The sequence below is a fragment of the Triturus cristatus genome, chromosome 1_1, assembly GCF_964204655.1.
Source record: "Triturus cristatus chromosome 1_1, aTriCri1.1, whole genome shotgun sequence".
Taxonomy (NCBI): Eukaryota; Metazoa; Chordata; class Amphibia; order Caudata; family Salamandridae; genus Triturus; species Triturus cristatus.
In genome coordinates, this window is record NC_140579.1 from 559,315,837 (window position 1) to 559,336,691 (window position 20,855).

The 20,855-nt window shown below is 49.2% G+C and overlaps 1 protein-coding gene across 2 annotated transcripts in view; it reads left to right on the plus strand.

Annotated features, from left to right (window-relative positions):
* Positions 1-410: 410 nt before the first annotated feature.
* PKP1 (plakophilin 1) overlaps positions 411-20,855 on the plus strand; it is a 331,092-nt gene continuing 310,647 nt past the window's right edge. The window contains exon 1 of one of the 2 annotated variants that reach the window (XM_085643643.1): positions 411-922. In XM_085643643.1, the coding sequence (XP_085499769.1) occupies positions 715-922 (208 nt within the window). In that variant the 5' untranslated portion in view covers positions 411-714. The remainder of the gene's footprint in view (positions 923-20,855) is intronic. The other variant, XM_085643638.1, reaches the window with a different exon arrangement.

Consider the following 20,855-nt stretch of genomic DNA (forward strand, 5'->3'; position numbering starts at 1 on the left):
ACGGTTTAGGGTTCCAGTAAATGCAAATTGATCTGTGGGATGTACCCGAGTGCCTCTTGGGGGTGCTGGCTGTGAGGTCAATGTGAGATGCAGAGGGCTGTCAGTTTGAGTTCTAGACTGAGTCACGAAACAAATCCATGCTGAAGTGCAGTCAGTGGACGAGAGTAGATCTGAGACAGTGAATGGGGGTAGCTTCGGGCGCAGACTGTAAATGCGTGCAGATTTGAGGTGCAGACAGCGAGGGTGCCTGACTCAGCGCTCTGTCCTCCGTGCGCAGCCCTGGCCCTCCCCTGCCATTACTGAGCTTTAGTTCGCCTTTCCACCGACTCTCCCTCCCTGTTCTCCTCCCCTGGTGGCCCCGCCCTCTCCACCTTTCTCCCTCTTTACCTGGCCTTTTATTGCCTTGTGGCACTTGAGTCATAAATAACAGACAGGCGCTGTCAGAGGCTGCGCCGCGCCTCCTGCAGCCCTGGGTTTGTGCAGCGCCCTGCTGCAGGGTGGTGCCTGGGAGCGGATATATAACCCGGGCGTGGGCCGGGTGGCCAGAGCTCCACCGTGCACATACCACAAAACACCAGCAGGAGAAGTACGCAGTGGAAGTACCCTTTTACTTTGGACCATAGGAGCCCTTTTCTGGTTGCTGCCAGTATCTCTTTTTGGAAACTTTCTGTCCCCACCTGTTCATAGAGCCTGTGCCCCCTGCAACCGGACGCCATGCTCACCTCTCCAGCCCACTTGAAGACGGCCCTGGCCTACGAATTTTTCCAGGGACAGAACGACTCGTCCCTGGCACTGCCATCGGACAAGAAGCTTATAAATGGCATGTCAGGGGACCAGCGGGTCAAGGAGCAAGTCCTGATGACCGTCAGGAGGCAGAAACCCCGCTCCTCGGCGTCCTCAACTCTGGGCACCTCCTACCGAGGTAAGAACAAGAGAGCGCCTTTCTGCATAGCGCCCACTGCCAGCTGGAACTCCTCTAGGCGATCGCCGCGTGCCTGCGGGTTAAAGGGTTTGCATTATAGCGCTTACTCAGGCTGATGAGCACAGAGGTCTAAAGTGCTCCATAGCAGTATGACTCCCCACACTGTCTACTGGTGAATGTCAAACATTCTCAAAAGGGGACGGTACCCGTACAGTTCATGGCCTCTCTGCTGAGGATGCTACAAATGTTTGGGAATGTTGAGCACCTAGCCTGGTTAGGTGCTACTGATATCTCGCAAATAGATGAATTAAAGATGGAGTTGCCGTTTATTACACCACACCCACTACTTTTGAATGAATTAATGAGTGTTCTAAAGTATCCCACTTTGTGAAGTGAGGCACAGCGAAGGAAATTACGTTACCGTTGAACGCGCCTGTCTTCTGCTTCCAAAGGGTGCGGCAAGGAACTTGATTGCATCTTATATCATCTTCTTGCTTATTTTCAAACCTTGTGTCTGCTTACTTCCTGCCCTTTTCTTGAAAAGTACAATACTAGCAAGTCATGCGTAGATCCCACAATCAGCTCAAGTGAGGACAGCGAGAATAACAACACGGGTCTTCTAAATTCTGCAGGTGACATATCCACTAAACCCCATCACCTGAGGTTCACTCCTGAGAACTGCGCTGAGACCCCCACCGCTAGATGTATTTAACTCATGCGGTAACACACCACACACACACACACACACACCAGCGAAAGCACAGACAGTGATAGGGCAAGCGGCCGTCCTGTAGAGAGCTGGTATAACACGCATCACTAATGCAAGCGTCACACGCACGCACCCTCGCTTGGCAGCATGTGCAGTGGCAGTGCGCGTTTCTCTCACACAGTACAGGCTCAGCACAGACAGTGGCACTGTACGCTTCCTTCACAAACGTATGTACACCCAGGGTCCAGCTCAGGCTGTGACAGTCAGTGTAGGTTTCTTTCGCAACCTACAGGTTCTGCAACCTCAGTGTCAGCGTATGTTTCTGTAACACACGTGTGCCCACACACACAGAAATACACTCCAGCTATGGCACAGCTAGTGACAATGTAACCTTCCCTCACACACGCACACAAACACACACCAGACACTGCCTTGCCAGTGCGTTACACATGCTCCTCTACCGGACCTTATAATGGATATAAAACAGCTCACTCTGAACCAGTGCATCATCTGACCCAGTGGTCGCAGGTGGGGCCCACCAGCACTCATTTTTGGAGATCGGCACTTATTTTTACCCAACACACTTTAATCCAGAGCAAGTCAGAGAAAAGCCACAACAGGGGGAAAGAAACAGGAAGAGAAAGACATTTAGATATAAAAAAGTCTCTATCTCTCTGAGTGTATATATATATATTCACTGAAAAAACCATAGGTTTCAGGCACGTTATAGTTAGAAATTAGCAATTAAAAAACCTTAGAAATTCACTGAAGAAAACATAGGTTTCAGGGGCGTTATAGTTAGCTGGACTTTTCACTCGTACAAAACCCTTGAAATTCCCCCGTTCTAGTTAGTTCAGCTAACTATAACTCGCGCGCCCGCAATGCATATATATATATATATATATGTCTTTGTATGCACGTATAGATGGACAGTGCATTTGTACTCAGACATGACTAACTATGCTTCTCACATTATGTCGATGAGGTTGTTGTTATACATGTGTCATTATACATTGAAATGTGCTTCCTGTTATAAACAGATACATTTATGTAAGGGGAAAAATATATATTTAAAAGTGCATATTGCACCCAAGCAGGCGCGCAATGCCCATTGGGCTCAAAGGGCTTCAGCTGGGACAGCTTAACGGACACACACACAGACAGTATTTTTAGCTTATCTCAGCCGCACCCGAGTACTTCACAGGTCTTTTAAAGACCATTTACATGTTAAGGAGGCCTTGTTGTTTTTTTACCCCTTCATCTCCACTCTGTCTATTGCTGTAACAATTAGCCCCCCCACCCGAAATTTGTAGTACCCCCCCAAAAAAAGGTGGCTCTAGTTGTGTCTCTGCACCCAAGATACATGAGTATAACAGACCATGTAAATATTGCTCTTTTGAAGTTAGTATGTGTGTACAAATAGCAGAATGTATGGCTGCTACTAAAACTTTACTGTCATGTCTGTCTATGTATGTATAAGATATATTCATTTATTTGGTTAAAAAAATTGCATACTTCACGACAAGATACATGTGCAATGCACATATTACTCCTAAGCATATATGTGCATAAATATGTATATAGAGGAGTTTACTACAACCACTAAAACTTTCCTGATTGTGGTTAAAAAAAAAAACGATTCCCCTCAGCCTCAAACCTTTCTGACTGCATGAACTCCCAAACATCCTTCTCAAACATCCACCTCCTTTTTAGCCAATTTTTCCAACCAACAGGCACACATTTACAGTACACCTGAACATCTTTTTCAAACTACCCCCTCATTTTTAGCCAATTCACCCAACTGACAGGTGCACATGTCCACTGCTTCCAACAACAACTTACTACTTCCCCTTTTATAATCCGTAGATGGCATACAAAGCGCACTTGTCCCCCACCTCCCATCACCACTCTCTCAAGGAGACACCTGAGTCGGCTTTGGTCTTCACAGTGTGTACGTTTTATTAAATTAACTTCCTGGCCAATTATTCTATTGGCCTATCTTATTTATTGTAGAATCTTTAAAAACACTTTTCTTATAAACACCACAGCATTTAAATAAATCTCAAAATCACGCATTATCATTATATTTACAACCCGCTCTCCAAGGGGCCTTTGCTTGACCTTCGGGCTGTGCCAGCAGGCCACAACCAAGATAGCCTGCTCTCCTTAGGTTGACCGCCCTCCGGTCAACAGAGCCGCAGGTAAATAATCTGCCACCACTTGTGACCACCAACGGCTTCCAGGGTAGAGCTAGAGAATCCAGAGCCACCAGCAGGTCAGCTCAAATCTCTCGCCAGCCCGGACCTGTTCTGGGGTCAAAAATGGCACCTACTAACGGAGTCCCTGTCATTCCTCTTGCCCAGGACCCCGCCACAGGGAGAGGTGCTTACTGGCCGACTCAACCTCCCTCCCCCGCGCTCGAATGCCTCCGCAATGGCTCCCAGCACTGTCTGTATGAACAAGTCATTACCTGCGTCGGACAGGTGTACCCCGTCCGCCGCATAAAGTTCTAACCTTGATGTTTGTATCAACTTATGCCTTATGGTCCGGATGCTTGATTTCTTTAAGATCTCCGCCACTGACTGGTTTAGCCTCCTTACTGACTTATTCACTGCCCTCGGAGGAGCTCCTCGCGCCCAAACTTGCCTTGGTATAATTTCAGACCACAACAATAACGTATTCGGGAGCATGTTCCTGACCGCTGCGAGGACTGAAAACAAGGACTCTTTTACGCCCCTCCTGCCCTCAGGAATCATATCGTTGCCTCCAGAATGTAACACTAATAGATCAGGGGTGGGCATGCCTCTGTTCAAGGCCCCCCGCAAATCGTTCGGTACTTCAGCTAGATGTTGTCCGCCTATCCCCACCCAATGGTGGTTGAATCCATTTAACTCCTGTCTTTTTTCCTCGCGTGAGTTCTCGAAGGCAAGTCCCGCCCTGCGAATAAAGGAGTGGCCGCACCAACATATTTGAGCCCTCCGAGCCGTAGCACCTAGAGTAGTAGAGATGGAACGCAATCAAAGCAGGACACTGGAAGGCAAAGGAGGCAACCTGAAAGACTCAAACTAGTTGTGGGCGAACATATCGCTCATAGCACGCAGACTTCCAACGGCCTACCCTCTTAATTGTCTCTTCAGGTAACCCCAGACCCGCCGCCGTTGTGGCCGCCCCGATGCGGAAAGAATGAGATGTGAAATCAGTTGCGTCTACGCCCAATCTGATCAGAGCAAGCTTGCATACCCTGTTGAAATGGAATCTAGTGAGGGGGGTACCGTCGCTGTGCAACAGAACCCTACTGTCTCCTCCCTGGGGCCTAATTTGTAGGAATTCCCTCGTCAGACTTACTGGGCAGTACGTAGCCCCGTTCACCGCCCTCAATTGGGACCAAGTACCCTTACCTAACTGGTCTGTCTTTGATTTCCGGACCCTGACTCCCAGGGTTTCCTCCGACATGATTAGGTCTTCGCACCATATTCCCCCCACCCTGTCTGCCTTAGAGGCAGGAACCAGTTCGGAAATCCTGAAGGCCCCGAAAAAAAGGCTAATGCATATGCTACTTTAAATAATTGCGCCTCGTATGGCGAGAAGCAAATCTTGGGCAGTATCTCAAGGATGTTTACCAACCTGCTTACTACTATGGGTCTCCTAGTGTCCTTGACCCCCGGGGTTAGCCGTTCCCAGCCCTTCATGGCTCTCCTCACCCTAAGGTCCTTTGTTGGGTCAGCGGCCCCCCCTAGACCGGCAAACAAAGCTATTGCCGATAAATGTCTTTTCATCATTGCTACTGACTTCCCGCTGGCTTTTTGATGTACTATGAACCCCAACACGCTCGTAGGGGAGAACACATTCACTATCCCCACCCCTTTTAAGTAATCCTGATATAACTGCCAAGACCTCTCATACATACACTTAGTCTTGGGGGCCAGAGACGCTGTTATCAATTCAGAGGCAGTGGGGCACCAAGCTTCCATAGCCCCGCCGGGACGTTCGTCATCTCTCTGTCTGCTTGCGGCCATTGGGTGCGGAACTCTGCCAACTTAAAACGGGACAAGGAGTCAGCGGCTAAGTTGTCAACTCCCGGTACATGTCTAGCAGTGAACAATACATTGCGCCGTAAACATTGCAACACTAGCTCCTTTAAAAGGCGCAGCATCCAGGTGCATTTCGCTCTCTGATTATTGATTGCCATCACCACCGACATGCTGTCAGACCAAAACACAATATGTCTATTTGCCAGTGTATCTCCCCACACATGCAAAGCTACAATGATTGGAAACAGCTCTAAAAAGGTGATATTCCGTGTCAGGCCATGCCTTACCCATTCCTCTGGCCAATGCTGCATGCACCATTTGGGACCTAACACTGCGCCGAAACCCACACTGCCTGCCGCATCGGTGAACAATTCTAACTCGACATTGGAACTACTCGGCGTTTGCCATATCACTGACCCATTGAAGTTTTCCAAGAAATCTTTCCAAATGGCCAAGTCGTTCCTTACCTCTGCTGACAACCTAGTGTGATGGTGCTTGGCGCGAAGCCCCGACATCGCCCTTGCGATGTTCCTAGAGAAGGCCCTGCCCATCGGTATGACCCTCAAGGCGAAGTTCAGCTGACCCACTAGGACTTGCAATTGGTGTAGTGTCACCTTCCGAGCCCCCAAACAGGCGTCGATGGCCGCCTTGAATGCAATCGCCTTTGACTTTGGGAGCCTACACACCCCTTCTCTGGTATCTATTTCAATGCCTAGGAATGTCAAACACGTAGTTGGCCCCTCAGTCTTCTCTGCGGACAACGGCACGCCCAGTGCTTTAGCCAAATGCTGGAAGGCCAGCAGGGCCTTTCTGCAAGACTGCGACCCTTGGGGGCCCATAAACAAGAAGTCATCAAGGTAATGTACAACTCCATAAGATGTAACTGATGTTAGGAAATGCTGCACTGCCCACTCTAAAAACCTGGCGAAAGTCTCAAATACTGCACAAGCGATTGAGCACCCCATGGGCATGCAGAGGTCAATGAAAAACTCGCCCTTGAACGTGAAACCCAAGAACTTTGTATCTTCAGGATGTACTGCTAACAGTCTAAAAGCTGACTCAATATCTGACTTGGCCATTAAGGCTCCCTCACCCAGCGCCTGCAGTTTCTGAATAGCGGTGTCGAATGTTGTATAGCGCACCGTACATAAATCCGGATTAAGCATGTCATTAACAGATAGACCAGGGGGGCTGGACAAATTGTGAATCAATCGGAATTTCCCTGCCTCTTTTTTGGGTACTAAACCTAGAGGTGAGCATACAAGGCTTCGGCAACTGTTGGAAGGATCCCGCCACCCTCCCCAAGGCTACTTCTTTCCTGATTTTTTGCTCCACCGCCTCCATGTTCTGCAGCACTGAATTTTGGTCGCGAGGCGGAACACTGGCGGGGGTGGCCGAGGAAGGGATGCGGAAACCAGACATAAAACCATCATGCAAAAATTGCGCATCTTTCAATTTGTCATACTTGCTAAGGAGGTGTGTCAGTACATGAATCCTAATTGGAGTTGGCAGATTTCTCGGATGCTTGAGGGGGCCGTCCTTTGGCCGCGTTATGGGGCGGCTGCTCTCTCGGTTTTCCTGACTTTTTGAAACATCTGGTTTCTGGGTGAGACGGACCCCCGCAAAAGGAGCAACAGTGCTTGTATCTGCATGTTGCGCCCCTGGTGCACTCGTTCTTATTATACTGCCAGCAGGCCTGTTTCTTATCCCCTGCACCTCTGTCACTCCGAAAGGACTGATTCTGACTCGGGAAACTAGTCTTATTCGGGGGGACCGTAGAATAGAACACCGTATGCCACACATTAATTTCTCGTTGGTCCCATGCTATCTCAGGGTGCACTGCCTTCATTTGACGGAACTTGGTGTCATACTGTAAACAACCCGTCCCTGAGAATTCGGAAGCCGCCCCATGAATCAGGGAAATATAACTAATCAACTGGGGTGCCACCGCGGGGTACCTTTCTGCCATGATGGCCGCATAAATGGCAAAACCTGTGATCCAATTTTTTATCGACCGATCCACCCATACCTTCTTTTGTTTGTATTCCCCCTCTTTTCCTACCCTGGCTTTACCCGGGACTACCCCGGCATTAATGAGGTCAAATACATCGATGTACTCTCCTTTCAGTATCTTCTCTTTGGTCTCCAGGGGCACGTGCCATGTGATGCCCGCTGAGGGTGATAGAGCCATGGAGGCTGACCTGTAGATCAAGGGACTGTAAGCAAGTGTCGGCTGCCCCATCACCACTGGCCCCCCAGCCCCTTGAATCGTGTTGCTTGTTGGCCCTGAGACTGTTGCGCCATTGCTGGCCGTTTGCCCTTGTGGCGCTGGCGTCACCCCGCCTGGGAATTGCCCCGTAACCACCGACCCCAAAAACCCTGGGTAAGCCGCTGAGTGCACCATTGCGCTCGCTGGGCAATTATTAAGGGCCTGGCCATGCGATGTTGTTGCCAGTACGCCTGGAGATTGCGCTAACCCCCCAGACTGAACCCACACTTGTGCGATGCCACTGCCAGGATGTGCGACCACTGGCGGCGCAGCTATCTGAGCCCCAGGCGCTCCCGCATTTGCGACGGGTGTCACACCCGCCGGCGAAACATTATTCTGCGAGTTGGGTCCTCCGCTTGTATCTGAGGGAGGCCCTGAATTCTCCTGCGCAACCGTCCCTGCCCCTTCCTTTAATTTCTTCAGAGCCCAGTCGACTCCTTTTTCTTTCGTGAACTCCAGCAGCTCCGTCAACGCCAGATACTCGTCCTTTTTAGCCTGGGCCCCTTTGCCCTTCGTTGGCCGTTTTGGTGGCATTCTGCACTTAATGAGAAATAGAGAAGTTAGTTCCACCCCATAACAATGCCCAGTGTGCTATGCGACCAGCCTTAATAGGTTCAAAACGACCATTGCATTTACTCGTGCCTTCTTAGCTGCGCTGCATGTCCGGAGCGCCACGTAAGCCAGACGAGCCAGTTCGCCGAGCGCACGACAAGAACAGCGTGAACAAAGCAACTTTTTTATATCGCCCGTTTAGCCTTATTGTTTAAGCGTGTTCCACCAACCCTCTACAACAGTTGCATAATCGCCTTCTGCTATCACCATTATTTACTCGTTCACTGGTTAATGTAAACAGGCAGTAATTTGCCCCATATATTGCAACTACTGACAGTATTAGCAGGCACAGTGGGCATCTCTAAACGAAGGCATTAGCAGCGGACTCGGAAAAGAGTATTCTCCTGTCTATATGTGAACGCGCCTGCTGGCACAAGCGTATTCCTCAATTACGGGAGCAGTAGAAGCATTCCTGCGGCCTTAGCGAAGCCTCTCTATGGGCCTTGTGGCTTCCTGAGATACACAGCTCAGGGCTGCTTGCTATGTCACACATACACAGTCCCTTGCAATGCACTCGGTTTACTGGCATACGCAGCACCAATGAACATACGACTTATTGCACAGTTTAAAACCACTCGGCTTAATGTCGCAATCGCTCCTGCCTCGTACCTCTGTCTCCGTGTCTCTGCCATTGCCCACTCTATGGAACCCAGACTGACGCACTCATATCTAGCACCTCGTGGTAACTGAAGGACTCTCATGCGGATATCTATCCCCGATCGCGCCCCTCGACCTACGCACAGCATACCCCGAGCACTCATGCGGCGCTAAGGTTCGTAGCTTGCGGCGCCGGGCTAAATTACCTAAAAAACCATTTAATTCCTCTCTACGCATCCCTGTAAGCGCACACTGTGAGGCCCGCTCACCTGCCCAAGAAGTCGGTTGAAATCCTCGACGTCCGATGTGTCGCTCGTAGTCCCCGCAGCAACTCGTCCCGCAGCAACTTGAAAGCGACCTCCGACCCTGGCCAGGAAAGAGGACAAAAGAGGGGGCGTATTCCTGCTTGCTGGCTTTTCAAGCCTCGCGCCCACGAAAACCGCTTCCGGGGTCACCGGCCTTTCCTTCCTCCCTAAGCCCTTCCGGCTTCTGCCAGCTAGTCCCGTCCCCTTCCGGGTTATGTGACCCGGAAGGGATGATCTCTACTCTGCTGTCGCTTTGCTGCCACTAACGGCGCCACGCCCCCTAGGAGGGGTGGCGCCCTTCATTCCCATCACTCTATCCCTACCCAAAACATTACTTAATACTCAAGAACTCAAGAGCACAAACTTAACCCAACTAATCCACAAGGAAAAAACAGACTAATCTACCAACTACTTAACTCTAATCTTGGGTTCCGGAGTAGCATGCTGCTTGCCGAAAGTTCCTCATCAGGGGTGGTAAGAGCTAATTAAATACAATTTACAATTACAATAAAGATGCGGAAACAGCGGCAAATGAAGAAAAGCATGGATGAAAAATAACGTCTAAAAGTTAGATAAAGAGGCTGGGATATTTGATATTTATTAAAGTGCTTTTGGCCCATAGTACAAAACATAACTGCCTTTTGCACAAACAAATTAAAAACACGGTATAAAAGGTAATATAGATTAAAAACAAGACTAAAATGCTATATGTTGTAAAATTGGGGCCAAATGAGACAGGCCTTAGAGGTCCGAGCAGTAAAACAGTGGTTCTGGGCTAACGGTAATAGACAGTAGGATGTTTTGTGCGTATGTTCCAGCTGAGCCTGGTTGCAGAACCCTTAAGGTCACTTAATAAAATAAATATACGTGGTCTGCTCTGTTGCCAGGCTGCTTTTTAAAGCGATCTTTGTTTCGTGTCGGACCTGACCTTGCCATAGTGGCTGCAAAGCAACATAAAGCCTTTCATATCCTCTTTCTTGCCGCAGAGGCATTTGTCTGAAACCTTTCGTGTTGCGAATCTTCCTCTCTTAGGCAGTACATATACTAAGGAGGCAGGGAGTGTCTGGTGGCGGCTTAAAGAGGCATGAGGTGGAATGAAGACTACAGCATTAATATTCAGGACTCCGACTTTCTATAGCTCCGAACGAGGTCTGATGTGCAGAATTTTAGGCCTCAACACTGCTCTAACCTTGCTCACTTTCTAGCTCACCAGTGACTTTGCCAACAATGATGTCCGCAACTACTCTTTGTGGCCTGAATTCAAACTATCAATCCTTGTATGTTGGATTTCTCACTTAAAACGTCACCAGTGAGGGTCAGAATACAGGGCTCATTCATGCGCATGTAACTCTGTGAAATAAAGGTCGGGCCTGTGTTCTGACAGTAACACTGAGAGGCAAGAGGGGACCCTAGATGGGACCCCGCTCTCAACAGTCTACAGATTACATTTTGGCACTCCTTCAAATTATTGCAGTCTCCTTAGATTCCAAATTACCTACTTCAAAGTCTCCAACTAGAGCTATACTGCCTGCGTCCCTCAGACCAGGCGCACAATGCTTATAGGGCTAAAAGGGCTTTAGTTCATGTGCCTTATCCTGGAATGCTGAAGCTTGAGCTGCTGTGGGCTGCACTGGGCAATGTCTGGAGTACATTCAAAAGTGCTATTTCTATTTGCTGTTTGAAGTATGCAAAAATAAGTGCTAAAAAAATGCTGGCTTTAGGTGATTTCGCTTTTATTTGTACTGGCTGGGACATAAAAATGCTGGTGGCACCGGTATTGATCCAATCAGCTGACAACTCATAAGGAGACTGAAAGTTTTTTGCAGGATCAGCACATCATTTATTTCCTCCTCCCTCCATCCCTGATTGATGCCTTAATAGCAATAGTTTAAATTATATCTGAAACACTACGCCGGCCGTCAATACAATGCTCAGTTACTCCAGGTGTATGGGAATACATCCTGTAGTCAGACAATTCTCTCCTTATTCTCAGCGCTCACCCTTTAGTTTCATGTTCACCCTGCATTCACAGCGATCACACTGCACTCGCACTGCTCACAATGCACTCATGCCATTCACCCTCCTCCTACACTGCACTCACAACGAGCACACCACTCACCTTGCACATACATGACACTCCACTCACTTGTCCCTTTCACTGCACACCCTACACTCACAGCGATCACACCGCTCTGATGCTGTTACCCTGTACTCACACCGTTCATCCTTCTCTTAACCTGCACTCACACAAGCACACCACTCAGTCTGCATTCACAGCGACCACACTGCACTGATGCCCCTTGCCATGAAGTCACTCCGTTCTCCCTACACTTAGCCTGGGATCACATGAGCACACTACTCACCCTGCACTCATATTGATCACACTGCACTCACACCCCTCACCATGCACTCAGGCTTTTCACTTATGTTAGAACTGGCGATTTCTGGTTGGCTAAGGCTTGCGCCAAAGTCAGGCAGAAACCACCACTCTAGTCAGGGCAAGGAAGTTACACGCCAAAGATAACCCCTGCTCACCCCCTTGGTAGCTTGGCACGAGCAGACAGGCTTATCCCTGAGGCGATGTGTAAAGCGTTTGCGCGCGCACCCAGCAACAACACCCAAGGCCCACCACAAAGGAAACTCCACACAAGGTATTCTATAAAAATAGCCTTTGTATTATACACAACATATCAGATAAAAAAACACACTTTACAATGTGCCAACAGGCACGGGCAGAATTTACAAGGGATTATATATACAGGGGACAGGGCCACATGGACCACCGTCAGGAATTAGCACTTAGAACATAGCACAAATCACCAATAGTAAACAGAGAACATAACACAAAGTAACTGTAGAGCACAACCAGTCTCTACTGGCGCAATAATGACCTCAGCCTCATCGCACTAGCATCAGGTGTAAAACCTATCCTGCATCCATCACAGGGGCATAAATCACATTATGCAATTCCTCCTTGGTCTAACGCATTAGACCTAACCACCTAAGTATACCTATACTAGGGGCGCACATCGCACAGGGAAGTACATTCTCCCTACCATCAACCTAAACAGGTAAAACAACCTCCTAGGCAGGACTAACCACATTTAGAGGTATGAAATACAGGGTGCGCAAAACATACTATACACAGTCCATTTCCTAACCCCCATAAGCATGAACACAGGGTGCGCAAAACATACCACACAGTACATTTCCTAGCACCAAAATCACATTATAGTCCAGGTTGCCCCCAAAACCTAAACGTAGCAGTTGCCCACTAAGTGCTGGGCAACTGGAGAGATGCTGGGGCACCACTGTGCCTTCCTAAATAAATATGGCAGGGGTTGGAGCCTCTCCTGGACTCTAAGAAAACACTTGTGGCCCCCTGAGCCTCGCGGGCTCTGATCAATATCGTGGGGCAAGGTGGGAGTGGCCCGCTGCCATCTGGGGCCACTCAATCGCCAAAGAAATGCCCCCGTATGCGTTGGAGCGTGCACTGCGCTCTACACAAACAATGCGCTGCCGTTGGAGTCCCTCTGGACTCTGAACATAAATATGCCCTCCGCGTTGGAGCGTCTAGCGCTCTAATTACTCATGCCCCCTGAGCCTTCGTGGCTCAAGACACAGTGCCCCCAACGTTGGAGCGACTCGCGCTCTCACCGAAGAATGTCCCCAAACGCTGCCTTCACGTTGGAGCCTCACGGGGCTCACAAACAAGGGTTGCACACTCACCGGCTGGGGGAGGCGGAGGCAGGACTCGGTCTCCGGGGACTCCGGAGCGTCGCCTTACATGCGGGGCTCTCTCCTCGCCCGGTCCCTCTCCTGGGACCGGGACTTCTCTGTACTGGCGGGGCTCTCTCACCTCATGAGAGCCCCGTCCCTGGATGCGCCGGTCTTTGCCCAGTCCCCTATCTCGGGACCGGGACTTCTCTGGTGGAGCCTGCGAGGCTCCGGGGAAAATGGCGGCACTTCCGCTTCCGTCCCGCGGCCCCGCCCACAACCAGGCGGGCTGTGGACGGCAGCGGCGAATTTTGGCAGCAAAGAGGGGTAGGCTCCCTCCTTCATGACATCGTACAGCGGGGTGGGCACCCGCTCATTCAAATATAAAAATAGGCGGCCATGACGCGGGGTGGGCACCCGCCGAGACGGACAATAAGCGGGGTAGGCACCCGCCAGAACCCCACAACGAGGGGGAATCCCCACGCCAGGGATTCCCTCCACACGGGACAGAAGCGCTCCTCCCCAGCTGCAGGGAGCACCGCGCCATGAAAAGCGCTCCCAGGGAAAGAGTAGAACACTCACAGGCGCCCAAGGCAGAACACCAAGCTCTCAGGGACAAAGAAGATCAGCACAAGGTCCCAATGGTTCCCCAGGTATCCAGGGGCAATGCAGGGCCCAGGGGTCAGCACACAGGGCCCTCCAGCAGGGAGGTAGCCCCCATGGCGGTCCCTCCTGGGCCCCACCAGCAGCAGCCCCCCCTCAGGCAGGATCCAAAGGAGAGAACAGATTCTGTGGGGACACAGCCCCATTTTTATACAGTAAAAACCCTTTGTTCTGGGTTCAGGGTGAGGGGGAAAACCAGTCGCAGCTGGTTGGGGAGCACCCTTGATATGCTCACCCCTCACTCTATTCACTGGCAGGGCTAGGGTCGTCAGTCGCACCACAGGGGGCGGAGCCAGCATTGTGTGGGGGAAAACCCTGCCCTATTCAGGACCCAGGTGTACTCCTCCCACCCATCTAGCTGCTGATCTCCCCATTCACCACTGGGTGACTCATCCTGACTCTGGGGAATCCCTAGCCCGTCACATGACCTCAACCAGCCAATCATGCGACAAGGCACACATTTTACACTGCACACCGAAGTGCCCACTTCTAGAAGTGGCACTTCCACACTAGGTACATGCACGCCGCACACATCATCGCGCAGCATTCAATCACACGAGTCCGCACATACCAAACTCGGGCCTGCACACCCCACGCATCAGGAACTACTAGGGACACATACATTCCCCATGCATTCCTATGGGAGGGCAGGCCTATCTCACCACATGCACTCAGAGCGCGCACGCACTTTACCCTGGGACACAGGGAAAGTGCGCAGAAACCAAAAATCACCACACCAAGTCACCAATAAAAAGCAAAAAGTTCAGGGGTGAACCTGCCAGAAGGGCCAAGTCCAACAGCTTACATGAGCACACTACTCACCGTGCACTCATGTGACACCACTTACCTGTTACTCCCACTGCTCACACTGCAAACTTACTCAAACAAGCCCCATCACTCACCATGCATTAATTCCTCCCACTCTGCACTTTCATCTGAACCCAAACTCATGTGTCACATCACTCACCCTGCACTTCATCCTCTCACACTGACAAACCTCTCAGCCTGCACTCTCTGTTCATCCTGCCTGCGTCTCAGCCTGCATTCATATAGGCACTCTCTGTTCATCCTGCCTGCATGCAGGGACAATAGTCTTCTGGAACTCCTAGGGACACACCATTCATTCTGCATTTACACTGCTCACACCACCCTGCACTCACTCCTGTCACTCTGCATGCTCTCCTCTCACCCAAGTCACATGGGGTCTCCCCTCACATTGCATTCATGTACTCACCTGAAACTCACATCTGCACATTTTTCACCCCAGTCGTACCACTCATGCTGCACTCACTCACAATATTCACCATCACCCAGCACTTACATGAGCACACCTCTCCCTCAGCACTCTCTGAAGCTCCTAGTAGGCGGCAGCGTCCTTTTCTCGGCCAAGAAATGCTTTTCTATACATTCCAATATCCCCACCTGGAAAGAGTGTTTCCATTTCACATCTGCAGTGATCTCACCTATGTGTCTGACTTGGATTTAATCACACGCTTCAGACCCCTCGGCATTCGCTTCTACTCAACGAAGCACCCACACAACATCAACTGACCACAAACTCTCCAAGATGTCAGGAGGATTGGCTGCAAGTGTATTGCTTCCATCCGGCGCTTTACCATTAATGTGGGTGTCATGTTCTATTCCTTAGCACTCCCAATGTTAGCAGACAAGAGCTCACCGAAGCAGAGATATGGTTTGCTTTTACCGGGTCACGTAGTTTGGTAAAGTGTGCAAAGTTGACGAGAAATCGCGTCTCCTGCAACACAACAAGCCGCGTATACAGCCAGTCACGCGCTGTTGGGTCATGCAGGATGCACAGTTCCACTCTCGGGACCGGATTACCGCTGGATCTGTGCCGAATGTGACTTGCAGGTAGGGGTGGGCGGAATTTGCGAAATTAACTTTCGCAAATTATCGCGAAAATGTTTAAAATTATCGCAAACAAGCGGAAATATCGCGAAGATGCGGAAGTTTTTTTCCGGCATGTTCGCGAGATTTTCTGCATGGTTGCGGGTCGCCAACTTACCCAAGTGGTTGCTTGCAGGCGCGGCCATCTTGTTTTGAGTTGTCTCGCGGTGCATGATCGCGAGAAGAAAGATTTGATCGCACGACGCATGACGTCACTGCGGGCGCGAACTGCCGCGAGACAGCGCAAATGGCTAAAAACAATACAACATCTCATGGAGAACGCGACCGGATCAAGAAAACTTGTCGGCAAACGCAGGGATTCAGGTAAGGCGATCGCGCGCGAATGTATTATTTTACAGCGCGAGCAAGAAACAAATTATCGCCAAGCTGCGGAAACCGGAATTTTTGACATTTTTGCGCTCTCCGCGGAGCGCGAAAATGTCAAATTATCGCAATTTCCGCGAACGGAACGAAATTTTCGCCCAGGCCTACTTGCAGGTATGAATTCCGATTTGGGGATGAGAGATCTCGCAGATAGTGATCGAGAACGGCGTGCAGCAACGGATCCTCGCGCAGTCAGGAAGAAGGGCCTCCTACCAAACGCACGCTCATTTTATCTTCAGTTCAGCCTGCGTCCAATTTAGCGCTACCAGAGCCTGCATAACCCAGTGGCTGGCAAGCACTGGGCTAGTTGGAGTTTTTGTATCCATCTTTGGCGGAAATGGCGTCATTGCTTCTTAAATGTCCTTATAAAATCATCTTTGTGGACCTGTAGAGGGTGCAGGTTCGAAATAATAAATGAGGGGTTCTATGTCCAACGTTATCGTTTTAATCACACACTGTTCCAAACTATATTCAACAGCAACTCAATAAATAAACACCTGAAGTGAATCCCGATGTACTGTTATTGCCAGAATGCTTTCTTCAGTGCTCGTCTCTCAGATTCTAGGCCCTTGAGTGTGGCCTCATCACATGCACCAGCGCTCCTGTTGGAACCCTAGTTCAAGGTTCGTCGTTTCTGGCCTCCTCTCTCTTTCCATGTTGTCTCTTAATTTGGCAGGTGTAGGCGGAGCAGTCTTTTCTCTGCATCATTTTCACTCTTCTCTGCTGCTGTAGACAGCGACGTGTTGGTGGTGGACTGGCTGATATTGCGAACCTCCTCCCGCCTGAAGGCAGTTCAAACCCCACATATCTAGATGGATATTGGGCCATATATATTACATGCAAAATTGTACATAGAAGTTGGGGAAATTCTTTTTGAAATTAGCATTCCAAATTTACTAAATGTACCACAAGAGACACCTGGTTGCACTGGAGTGAAGGAGCTTCATCGTCATTTGTGCTCCAGTGCCGGTACCTCGCTCACTGACTCTGCCCAGTCACAGAGTTTCGGATCAGATCTATCCCTCCCTGGTCTGTAGACCATCATGGTCTCTGTCGGAGAAACGGGTCTGGAGTCCCATGTACCCTGCAGAGAGACAAAACCCACAGCTCCCACCTGGCAAATATTCTGCAAATTATTCCTCTGCAATTATCATAGATTGCAATGTTAAAGACCAAATTGCGGTGATCGAACCCTACTATCCCACAACAATGGCTACCGATTTCAGCGTCATTCACCCTTCATAACCAGCAGGGCATGCCAGGCAGGAGAGTCTGTAAAATGGTCCACACTAAAGTTTAAACATTGCACTCCCTTACTGTGAACATCACTGCTTCTTTCTTGAACTGGGATTCTCCCTAGGGGTGTTTGAAGTACTTGTTTTAATGAAAATTATTTTGTAATACACAGAAAAAATTGGCACAGATGAGGGCAAGCATGAAACTTTGCAGGCTTTGTGAAAGGGGAAAATTCGGAACATTGCTGGTAAAAAAAATACCTTTGCAACCCCTTACATTTTTCCAACACCTTCCATGCTCCCCGCTTCTGGTGGCAAATTCGGTATTGAGCTACCATAAAATACCCTTCAGTGTCTGGTGTACCTGCCTGCTCCAGGCCTGCTCATGGTTAGGGGAGTTCTATCAAATATAAGTTTCTGAAAACAGCTTGCTGAGAAAATCCAACTCTTCCAATGTTATTTCAAAGTGCGTTATCACATCTAGCTGACCAGACTGGGACGAGTAGTGGCTCCAGCCAGTCAACTGGAGATGGAATGATGCAACAGACAATGTCATTTGCCCTTCGAGGGTACGGGAGGCTGCTGATAGGCCAAGTGCACTCATCTTGCCCCCTCGCTTGGAAAGCATGCTCCTCTTTTCTGCAGCACAGAGAAGCTTTTCCAGAGAGGGTCTGCTTGACGTATTTGTACAAAACACCTCAAGGGTGTGGAGCATAGAAATGTAAAAACAGCAATTTCAGTCTCAGCACTTCACCAGCTCTCTATCAAGGCATTTCACCCTAGAGACAATGTGCAAGCAGAGACAGTGGGTAGGTCCATGCCAAGGCCGCCAACCGCTGGCAGTGCCAAGACTGCAGCACAGCGGAGATGTACCAACATGTTTTATGAAACATTGCACAGCACTTTGTTGGTGCAATGAATGCAACCAAGGCTTGACTCCATAAAAAGTAGGCATGCCCGCATTAAGAATGAACTGTGTCGGTTTGTCTGCGGCATGTGTATGAATGTATGCATAGTTCTTGTAGAGTGTCAACCCAGATATAATCAGTGGGTGCAATGGAGGGGTGGGTATTGTTTGGGGGATTCAAAATTTCATAAGTGCCAGTAAGAATGGACACTCATCAAAAGATTGCAAGTACATAGAATGTAGGATGTGTTACTTGTGAACATGAACATGAGTATTTCAGGTTCGGTCATGCATTGACATGGGTTGTTAGAAATTAAAAAAGGGACATTATTGGTTGCACTTCACCATAACTCAATTGATCATTCCACTGGCGAAGGGATAGACTGAGGCAACCGTATTGCCTGGCCCAAAGAGTTTTTGTTTATTACCAGTCTAGGAGGAGGAACAGGGATTATGGTAAAGGGAAAAGGCAACATTTTATAGCGATTTTGTTTGAGTAATGAAAGCACTGGATGTTACCAATTTTGGGGCTAGGTGTGTTAGACAAAAAATGTATGGCTTCATAGTCAAAAGACATGGTCCATGGGGGCGTCCCGGTAGATATTTTAGGTCTAATAATGCTATATTGTCTGGGCCTTAGAAAGTTTGTATTTTAGAGAAAGGTCAAGGGAAACTGGATCCCTAGCAGCAATACAGCAGCTCTCTAGTTGTATTGGTTAATTCAGGAGTCTCACACTTGGTTGTAAATTGAAGGAAAGTGCATGACATTTCGCCATGTTACACGATTATATTGGTTAGATGCTGAGCCAGAACTCCATTGAATCCGACTTACTAGACATGTCTCTGATCAGTCTGTGGAAAATAAACGAAATGGCAGAATATTGGGCGATGGCAGGTTCCTGTCCACCACAGGGGGAGGCATTTGACACACTTTGAGCGGATTATTGATAGTAAGTAACTTGTTGCTCTGATTGCAGCGGGCTGATAGTATCTCACCTCTCTAATAGAACAGCCTCTGCTGATAACACCTGCAGAGAAACGTCAAACGAAACCCCTGAAATGGGTGTGCACCTGAGCCACTGGGGGTTGTAGTCTGTGTGGGATCAAGAGCTTCTCTCCAGGGTACAGGGAATTCTACAACGAGAGGCAGGAGTATGTCTCTTGGCTAGGAATTGCTGCATGTTTAGTGTTGACCAGGAGTCATTGTGTGTTCACTTTTTTATGAGGGAATCTTACATTACTGCTGCCATGCTCATCATAGCAAATAAAATGGAACCTTGTACTTTTGGTACCTGTGCCGAACGTGCAAGGTTGTACTACTGCAAACCAGTGTGTGTGAGGGAATAGTATGTTCTCCTTCGTACATGTGCTGCATGTGTTCTATGTCTGAAACTCGAATCTCATCAGCTCATGCTGTGCAAAGCCTGCATGTCAACTGGCTGTGCTTTATTTTACTTGCGTGCTCTTTTTCTGCTCGTGCACTGCCTCAAACTATGCCAAATTAATGAAGGACCAGGCCTTCCTTGGCTGTGGATCAAAGTATCTTTCGGCAGCATTAAGTAAATGATGATAAAAGGGTCTGCTCCAGGGCTCGGGCCCACTGCTGTTAATACAGGAAGCTGCCGGCCTGACCTCTGGGAGCAGCAATAAAAGAGGCAGCGCTTCACATTGGTCGGAATGCCGAAGACTGGTTGGTTCTGTTACTACCGTGATGGTTGCTTATAGCGTGCCGCAATCGGATTTCAATAAAGGAGATAAACACATAACATGAGCTTCCAATCTTCACTTAAAACCCATTGTGAGGTGTGACGCAACTTAACGCAACAGAGGTTCTTACATTAGGCGGCTTTTTGTTTTATGAAATGCAGCTGTTAGAAAACTTTTTGTCCTTAATGCCTAGGTAGCGGCTTTCACCAGCAATTCAGTATCCACACTGCCTTCCTGTCGCAAGACATATCACTTTCAAAGCAATGTGCATGCCAAGAAATGTGCAGGCTTTAACACCGTTCCTCGCCAGGTTTGAACTAAGGTGCGTAAAATAGTGAGGTGCTACACCTTCTTCTTCCCGGTATTCTCTCGGGCTTCCCCTTCCTCTGACTAAGGTCGAAATTCTAAGGGTACAGTCCCCTGCACACTATGAGTTTAAACAAGATTAGGAGCAGGTACAGATGGCAAAAAAGCCTTGGCATGTGCCGTTGACTCATCTCGCCACGTTTAGTCTATTATCCATGGTGCAGACTAAGCTCTCAATTTTACCTCCTGCTTATTCTAGCAGTTCAGGAAGTGTAGCAGATGCAGTCAACAGTCCCACCCTCCCAGCAGCGAATCTTCTCCATTGGGACCTGTGCCAACAGCTTCGCTGAGGACAAAGTTGGTGAGGTGTAACTTTGTGACAACACTCGTCTTCAGCTATGGCATCCATGCAGACCAGCTGTAGGAAGGTGTTCTGGAGTGGCAGTTGTGGCCTTTAAGCTGAATCCCTTGGTTTGATGTATCTCTGGCTGTTTGCAGTCCCCAAGCCAATCAGGGCTTCCTGCTTCAACCGAGACACAAATTTCACTCAAAGCTTTGGCAATGAGGGCATCAGTCTCCTCAA